This window comes from Belonocnema kinseyi, chromosome 5, assembly GCF_010883055.1.
Source record: "Belonocnema kinseyi isolate 2016_QV_RU_SX_M_011 chromosome 5, B_treatae_v1, whole genome shotgun sequence".
NCBI classification, from domain to species: Eukaryota; Metazoa; Arthropoda; class Insecta; order Hymenoptera; family Cynipidae; genus Belonocnema; species Belonocnema kinseyi.
In genome coordinates, this window is record NC_046661.1 from 135,554,235 (window position 1) to 135,564,174 (window position 9,940).

At 20.8% G+C, this 9,940-nt stretch overlaps 1 protein-coding gene across 1 annotated transcript in view; it reads right to left on the reverse strand.

The window, feature by feature from the left end:
* Nucleotides 1-9,940, reverse strand: part of LOC117172891 (TNF receptor-associated factor 6-like) — a 32,659-nt gene that overhangs the window by 4,433 nt on the left and 18,286 nt on the right. The window contains exon 5 of the mRNA XM_033361178.1: nucleotides 2,229-2,368. Coding sequence (XP_033217069.1) covers nucleotides 2,229-2,368 — 140 coding nt within the window. The remainder of the gene's footprint in view (nucleotides 1-2,228; nucleotides 2,369-9,940) is intronic.

The following is a 9,940-nucleotide window of genomic DNA, read 5'->3' on the forward strand; positions in this document are numbered from 1 at the left end:
AAATACTTAGATGGGAAAAAGCTGAATGTAAATGTAGAAAAGACAAAGATAATGAGGTTTAGAAAAGGTGGAGGAAGGAAGAAAGAATGGACAGGGAGATGGAAAGGAATAAAGTTAGAAGAAGTCAAAGAGTATAAATATTAGGGATATATCTTGCAGAAGAATGGAGATCATACAGCTCATGTAAGAGAAAGGATAAAAAAAAGCAGCAGGGGTAATGAAACAGATATGGGGAATAGGACAACGGAGGTTCAAAAAAAATTGGAGAAGGAGAATGTGGTTATTTGATACGCTGGTATGGCCGGTTTTAGGTTATGGAGCAGAGATATGGGGATGGAAAGAAAGGAAAGATATTGAGAGTTTACATGAAAGGTATATAAGGTGGACACTAGGGGCAGACTGGACAATAATAGATGAATTTTACAGTAAAAAGATAAGTTTTAAACAAAAGAGTGTAACTTTTGATCAAGAAGTTTTAATTTCAATTCGAAAAAATGAATTTTCAAACAGGATCAATTTTCTACTTAACGATACGATTTTTCATCAAAATAGTTTAAAAAAATTGCCAACGAAATAATTTAATTTTTCACGAAAAATGATCCATTTTCAACAAAAAATATAATTACAATAATAATGTAATATAAAACTAAAATTATGAATATCGAGCAATAATAGATGAATCAAAATGGAATAGTTAACTGTTTCGTTAAAAAATAAATTTTACACATAAAAAATACAAACTTTTTATTTATGATAAAAAAGATTTTTCGAAAAGTTAATTCTTATTTGGTCGAAATTTCATAATATTAGTAGAAATTTCGTCTTTTGTTCTTACAAAATAAATTTGTTGAATTCGAACTTCATTTTTTTTGTTACAGAATTAAACAATTTTATAGAAAATTCGTGTTTTTTATTGTTGTAACAAATTAATCTTGTTTTTTTTTTAAATTTCAATTTTTGGTACAAAATTAAACTGTTTTATTAAAAATTCGTGATTTTTTTTACTCTGTAAAAAATTAATTTTCTTTGTTGAAGATTCAAATATTTGATTGAAAATGTATGTTTTTTGTTGAAAAGTCTTTTTTTTTGTTGAAAATTGATCTTCCTGGTTAAATTTAAACTATTTTTTGAAAATTTAATTCTTTCTTGGTTGAAAATTCATAATCTTAGTAGAAATTTCGTTTTTTTGGGGGTAAAAATTAATTTTGTTCACTAAAAGATTAAACAATTTGATTGAAAATACGTTTTTTTTTGTAAAAAATTAATCATATTTGTTTGAAATTCGTCTCTTCTCATAGAAAATTAATCTTCTTGGCTAAAAATTCCAGTATTTAATACAAAATTAAATTGTTTCATTAAAAATTCGTGTTTTTTTTTTTTGTAAAAAATTAATCTTCTTTGTTGAAAATTCAATTATTTGATTGAAAATGTGTTTTTTTTTTTTAATCATATTTTTTTGGTGGAAAATTGAACTCCTTGGTAAAAGTTGAATCATTTTTTGAAAAGTTCATTCTTTTTTGGTTGAAAATTCCTAACCTTTGTAGAAAATTCGCTTTTTTCAAATGAAAACTTTTTGATACAAAATTAAACAATTTGATTGAAAATTCTTTTTTTTCGTATAAAAATTTAATCTTGTTTGTTTAAAATTCGTCTTTTCTTATAGAAAAGTTATCTTCTTTTGCTGAAAATTCCATTCTTTAAAACAAAATTAAACTGTTTTATTAAGAATTCGTGTTTTTTTTTTTTTTGTAAAAAATTAATCTTCTTTGTTCATAATTCAACTCTTTGACTGAAAATGTATGCATTTTCTTTAATTTCGTATTTTTCGGTGGAAAATTGAACTCCTTGGTTAAAGTGAAACTATTTTTTTAACTGAAAATTTAAGTACTCTGTTGAAAATAAACTTTTTGGTTAAAAATTCGTCTTTTTAATTTGAAAATTGAAATGTTTCGCACAAAATTAAACAATATGATTGAAAATTCGTTTTTTCTTATAAAAAGATAATTTTCTTTGTTGAAAATTCAACTATTGGGTACGAAATTCAAATATTATCTTGTAAATGCTTCCTTTTTGGATCAAATAAACTGTTTTTTATTTAAAATTATAACATTTCCTTGTTTAAAATATCAACTTTTTTATTTTCTTTGTGTAAATCGAGACCCCTGCATCAGGTAGCACTTGTACGTTTTTTTTTTTTTGGTATTTTATTGGGTGGACACTTAACTTACTGAATTAATGACTGGGATTCGTGTTCACTTGAAGTCTCGGCTTCGCCTTCTTTTTTAGGAGCATCCCAAAATGTCGCTTCCACGGCTTTTGCATCGATGTTCGATTTGAGAGTTAGGTGTGATAAATACGTTGCAATCATCTGGAAAGAGAAATTTTTGCGAGTTTATCATAAATAATTTCTTTTTTTTTCTCAATTAAATTAAATTATTTATTAAATTAATTAAATCCAATTTATGTGTCTCCTCATTATGAAATAATTAAATAAATAATACTTCAAATATAATTTTAATAAAAATTCTAGAATCCGTTCTCTTTTGTGCTGAACAAAAGCCTAAATTATTTTTTAGTAATTAAAAAAACTTAAAGACATTCAACATTACAATTTTTTTGTTCTTTGAATTTTCATAAATTTTGTGATTTTAATGATAATAAGATGTCGTTTTTTTTAAATTATTCATAATAAGGCGTTGTATTGTGAAAAAACTTTTTTTTTATTTCAAAAACCTTTTGGATTTTTCAAAAACAAATTTTTGAAACAAATCTATTTTTTGTTTTCTTCAAATTTTATTTATAGATAGCTTACAAACTTGAGAGTTGAGACTCTCGGGGGCCGCTGGAAACAAAAAAAAAATTTTTTTTAACTACCTCTTATTATGGATAATTAAAAAAAAAATAAAACTCATTATAATTTAAGTTACAAAAGTTACTTCAAATTCCTATATTTTCAAGTAAAACTATTGAATTTTTAACAAGAGAGATCCATTTTTAACCAAAAAGATTAATTTTCTTCTAAAAATGACGATTTTTCAAAGCAGAACATGAATTTTCAAATACAAAAAATTAAAATCTTAATTTTTCAGCCAAAAAATTAATTTTCCGCAACAAAAAAAATTTTAACTAAAGTGATGAAGTTTTAACTAAAATAATGAGTCTTTAACTGAAATCTACGAATTTAAACCAAAAGCACAAATATTCAAACAAAAAGATTAATTTTAAAACAAAAACATTAATTATCTACCAAAAAGACAATTTTTCAATAAAATACATAATATTTCAACTAAAAAAAATACAATTTTTTAACCAAATAATTTTATTTTAACCGAAAATATATTTTTTTAACTTAAAAAGTTAATATTTAACTTGAATACTTGGATTTTTAACTAAAACGATTAATGTTAAACAAAAAGAATAATTTTTCACCAAAAAATACAATTTTTCAACAAATTTTTTAAATTAAAAAGTTTGATAAAATAAAAGTTTCTTCTTTCTATGACAAATTGATTTATTTATTGAAAATTCAACTATTTTGTTGAACATTTATCTTTTTGGTTTCAAAATTAATCTCTCTCTTTAGAAATTTCACATTTTTTTTGCTTAAAAACTCTACTGTCTGATAAAAAATTAATCTGTTTCAATTTAAAGTTAAATTTTTTGTTGAAGATTCAAAATTTTTGTAGAAAATTCGCAGTTTCGGCTGGAAAATTCAACAATTCAGTAGAAAATTACCCTGTTTAGTTGAAATATTATATCTTTTGTTGATAATTCATTTTTTTTAGTAGAAAATCAATTTTCTTTTTAAAGTGAAGTATTTTGTTGAAAAATCGTCCTTGTTTTGATTAAAATTGATTTATTTATTTGAGAATTCATCTTTTCTTGTAGAAAATTGATCTTTTTGTTCAAAAATTTAAATATTATAACAGATTAATTTTCAACCAAACAGTGGCATTTCTCACCAGAAAAATTGAATTTCCTTAAAAAAAAAAAAGACACATTTTCAACTATATACCTAAATCTGGAACCAACCAGTTAAATTTTTTAGTAAAAAATATCAATCTTCTACGAAACGGTTGAATTTACAGAAAAAAAGTTCACTTTCATTTCAAGTAGTCACTTTTAACCAGACAGTTGCACTTTTAATCAAGAAAAGTGCCATTTTTTTAGACGTTTGGTCACAAAATAAAAAAAAATTAAATCAAATAGTTGAATTTTCAATCAACCAACATAATCTTCTACCAGAAAAGACGAATTTTCAACAAAATAGGTACATTTTTAACCAAGTAGTTTAAAAAATGAATGTAATGTTAGAACTAATTTTTTTTAATTTAAATTTTCGTTTAAAAATAATTTTCCAACAAACTTCCGAATTTTCAAATTAAATTTCAAACCAAAAAGATGAATTTTTAACTAAAATGATTGAATTTTGAAGCAAAAAAATTAATTTAAAAAAAATTACCCACAAAATAGTTAAAGTTTCAACTAAAATATTTAAATTTTTAAAAAGAAAATTTATTTTTAACTGAATATTGAACAAAATAGCGCATTTTTCAACTAAAAAGACAACATTTTCAATTAAAAAGATGAATTTTTAAGACAAAAAAAAAATGATTTTCAACAAAAGAGTTTAAATTTTAACCAATCAATTATATTTTCATTCCAAAAAACATGAATTCTGATAGAAAAATGTAATACTTGATATTTCAATAACAAAATATTTTAATTTATAATAAAAAAACACTTCATTCCAACCAAAAAGACGAATTTTCAACTAAAAAATATTTTCCAGTCAAGATAGAGAAAAAATTGCAAACGTACTGTTGAATTTTCAGACAAAAAGATAAATTTTCAACCAAAAAGATTAATTTTCTACTAAAAAGTACAAATTTCCAAGAAAATACATGAATTTTGAACCAGATATTTGAGTTTTTAACTAAAAAAAATCAATTTTCAATCAAAAATAGAATAGTTTAATTTTCAGTCTAAAAAATTAATTTCAAACTGAAAAAAAAACGAATTTTCAACTAAATAAATACGTTTTTAAACAAATAGTTTTGAAAATTAATGTAAAGTTAGCTCAAATTTTATTTGATTCATTTAACTTTATTTTTTTTATCTTTTCCAAATTTTTTAAACTAGTTAAATTTAAAAAAAAAAAAAAAAATTTTCAACAAATAATTTAAAATTTACATTTTTGGTAAAAAAATAATTTACCACCAAACTGAATAATTTTCAAATTGAATAGTTGCAGTTTGAACAAAAAAGATTAAATTTCAACTAAAATAATGAATTTTTAACTAAAATAATTGAATTTTGAAGCCAAAAGATTAATTTTCAAATAAAAAAAATACCAACAAAATAGTTGAAGTTTCAACTAAAATATTTAATTTTTTCGAATGAAAATTAATTTTCAACCGAATAATTAACAAAATAGCGCATTTTTCAACTAAAAAAATTACTTTCAACAAAAGAGTTTAAATTTGAATCAATAAATTATATTTTAATTCCAAAAAAGATTAATTCTGATAGAAAAATGTAGTAGTTAATATTTCAATAAAAAATTCTTTAATTTATGATGAAACGATCAATTTTCAATCAAAAAATTATTTTCAAACCGAAAAAAATGAATTTTCAACAAAATAGGTACGTTTTTAAACAAATAGTTTTGAAAATTAATGCAAATTTAGACCAAATTTTATTTGTTTCATTTAACTTTATACTTTTTATGTTTCTAAATGTTTTTAACTAGTTAAATTTTAAGAAGGAAAAAACATCAATTTTCAACAAAAAATTGAATATTTAAATTTTCGTTTAAAAACAATTTTTCATCAAACTGAAAAATTTACAAATTAAATTTTAAACCAAAAAGCTGCATTTTCAACTAAATACCTGACTTTTCAATTGAAAAGGATAAATTGTCAACCAAAAATTAAATAGTTAAATTTTCAGTAAAAAAAATTAATGTTCAACCAAAGGGATGAGAATTTTCTACTGGAATTATGTATTTTTAACTAGAATAATTGAATTTTGAAACTAAAAAATTAATTTAAAAAAAAAAAAAATACCAACAAAATATTTAAAGTTTCAACTGAAATATTTAAATTTTCAAACGAATATTCAACAAAATAGCGCATTTTTCAACTAAAGATACAACATTTTCAATTAAAAAGATAAATTTTTGATTAAAAAAATTACTTTCAACAAAAGAGTTTAAATTTCAACCAATCAATTATATTTTGATTCCAAAAAAGATGCATTCTGATAGAAAAATGTAGTGGTTCATATTTCAATAACAAAATATTTTAATTTACAATAAAAAACAGTTGGTTCCAACCAAAAAGAGGAATTTTTTACAAAATACATTAATTTTTAACTGAAAACAATCAATTTTCAGTTAAAAAAATTAATTTCTAACGAAAGAAAAAAATTAATTTTCAACAAAATAGTTAAATACCGAATAATACATTTGTTTATGAAATTTGTTTAAAGAAGCACAAAATTGATCAACAAATTATAAATTTTGCTGAACTTTTCATGAAGTTCCTAATTAAAAAAGTTGAAATAGAAAAAAAAGAATTTTTCTGGCGACAAATGCCTGATTAATGTATTTGTTAAAAAAAATCATAAAATTGATAAAAAAATTATAAATTTTGCTGAAGTTTTCATGAAATTCCTAAAAAAAAAAGTAATTTTTCTGTAGTCAAATACCTGATTAATGCATTTGCTCATTAAATTTGTTTAAAAAATCTTTAGAAAAATCAAAAAATTATGAATTTTGCTAAAATTATCACAAATTTTTTAATTAAAAAATTTTTACATCGAAAACATACTTCATTTTACAACTTTTTCAAATTTTCAAAATTAAAAAATTGACCCGTTGAAAATTCAATTATTCATTTTCTTCCATTTGTTTTAAATTTTCAACAGTCGAATTTACTTCAATTACTAAGTGTAAAATTTATCACAGATGAAAAAAAAATTTATCTCCTTTATTGTATTTTTTTTTAATTTTCAATAATTGGATTTGAACAGTTGAAAATTTAATTATCAATTTTATTCCAATTACAGCAGTTAAAATTCAAACTGTTGAAAATTCTTCTATTCAAAATTTAATAATAAATTTTCATTTTTAACTGTTGAAAATTGAAAAAACTCAGTTTTATTCAGTTTTCAATTTTATTTTATTTTCAAGACTTGAATCTTCATCAATTATCAAGAGTTTAATTTATCACATTTGAAAATTTAATTTTCAGATTTCTTCTATTATTGACTGCTGACTTTGAAAATTTGATTATAAATTTTTTTATTTTCAACAGTTAAAAATAGGTTCTGCAAAAATTTTAATTTTAATTAAATAAATCAAAAATAGCTATTTTTAATACCAAAAAGTAGAATTTTTAACTAATAAAGATCAATCTCGATCAAAATTTTCAACAAAATATATAAATTTCAACCAAAATTTACAATAAATTTACAATTTTGAAGAATAAAGTGAGGAAGAAGATATCATGAAACAGGAAAATATCAAAACTGTATGAAATATATGAAAATATGAATATTTAGACAAAAAAACTATTTTATTTTGTGTTTAAAAGTTAGTTTTGTCAGTTGAAAATTCAGGTATTTTGATACAAAATCCGTATTTTTTAGGAAAAAATTATTCTTGTTAGTTGAAAATTTATCTTTCTTAATTTAAAAAATTAATTTTTAGGGCAAAAAATGAATTTTTTCAATCGAAATTTTAACGATTCTATTTTTAGTTCATAATTTATCTTTATTAGATGTTGCAACATTTTTTTGAAAACTCGTTCTTTGTTTAAATGAAAATTAATTTTTCTTCAAATGCCAATTTAATTGTTCGACATTTAGTTGAAAATAAATAGTTTATAGTTAAAAATTTAACTATTTGGTTGAAGATTGATGTCTTTTGTCAAAATTTAATTTTTCTGGTAGAAAATTCTTAATGTTCGTGGTTGAAAAATTAATTTTATTTATTGAAAGATTCATAATTTTTCTTAAAAAAAGATTTCATTGATTGGAAGTTGCTTTATTTTCTTGAAAATTGATTTATTTTTTAGAAAAATGATTTATTTTGCTGAAAACTCGCCTTGTTTGTTTGACAAAATTTTTTAATTGAATGTTTAAGGTGTATTTTTTGGTCAAACATTAATATTATTAATTAAAATGTTTTTTTTTAATTCAAATTGTTCCTGAAAATTAATTTTTTTGATAAAAAATTTGTTAGTTCATTAAAAACTTACCTATACTGTTAAAAATTCTTTGTTTATTTGTTGAAAATAACTTCCAAGACTAAAAATTAAAATATTTAATTTTTGGTAGAAAAGTAATCTTTTTTAAGTTGAAAATTTAACTATTTGGTTAAAAATTCACGTATTTTGTGCAAAATTAATGTTCTTTTTTAAAAATTCTTCTTTTTGGTCAAAAATTCGTCTTTTTTGGTAGAAAATTAATATTCTTAAGCTATTTGTTTGGCTGAAAATTGAACAATTTTGTTGAAATTTTGTTTGGTTTTTGCTAAAAATAATGTTTTTAAACGAAAATTTGAACTAATTGATTTTTTGTTTCAAAATTATATTTTTTAATTGATAATTTAACTATTTGATTCAAAATTAATGTATTTTGCCAAAAGCTAATTTCTTTTTGTAGAAAATTAATTTTCGTGGTTGAAAATTAATCTTTTTGGTCAGAAATTCATCTTTTTAGTTAAAAAATTAATTATTCTTTTCTTAATAATTTATTTATTTTGTTTAAATTTTGCCTTTTTAATAACAAAATAATCATTTTCTTGATTGGAAATTCATCTTTATGGTTGTAAATTTAACTATATGGTCGAGAGTTCATTTTTTGGGGAAAAGATTCATAATTTTCGTTGAAAATTAATCTTTTTGGTTGAAAATTTATATATTTTGTTGCAAATTTGACTTTTTTGTTAGAAAATCAATCTATTTTATTGTAATTTCACCTTTTTTGTTAGAAATTCAACTATTTGGTTAAGAATTCATTTTTTGGCGGAAAGATTCATAATTTTGGTGAAAATGAGTTTTTCTTGGTAGAAAATTAATTTTCTTGTTTGAAGATGTTCTTGGTTAAAAACTAACCTATTTCTTTGAAAGTATATTTTTGTTTTGAAGATTCACCATTTTAATTGAAAGTTCAGTTTTTTGCTTAAAAATTTATTTATTTTGTTCCAAATTTCTCTTTTTTATAAAAAAAAATCATATTTTTCGTTAGAAATTCAACTTTTTATTTAAAAATTCAATATTTTGATTAAAAATTTATTTATTTTGTTCAAAATTTCTCTTTTTAATAAAAAAAATCATATCTTTCGTTAGAAATTCAAGTTTTTATTTAAAAATTCAAATTTTCCTTCAGAATTTATTTATTTTGTTTAAAATTGGTCTTTTCAATAAAAAAATTCATATTTTTAGTTGGAAATTCAACTTTTTACTTAAAAATTCAATATTTTACTTCAAATTTATTTATTTTGTTTAAAATTTGTCTTTTTAATAAAAAAAATAATCTTTTCGGGTGAAAATTAATCTTTTTGGTTAGAAATTCAACTTTTTATTTAAAAATTCAATATTTTGTTTAAAATGTGTCTTCTTAATATAAAAAAAATCATTTTCTTGGTTGGAAATACAACTTTTTATTTAAAAATTCAATATTTTGCTTAAAAATTTATTTATTTTGTTTAAAATTGGTCTTTTTAATAAAAATATCATCTTTTCGGGTGAAAATTAATGTTTTTGGTCGGAAATTCAACTTTGTAGTTACAAATTCAATATTTTGTTTAAAATGTGTCTTTTTAATAAAGAAAATCATCATTTTCTTGGTTGGACAATCATCTTTATGGTTAGAAATTCCACTTTTTAATTAAAAATTCAATATTTTGCTTAAAAATTTATTTATTTTGTTT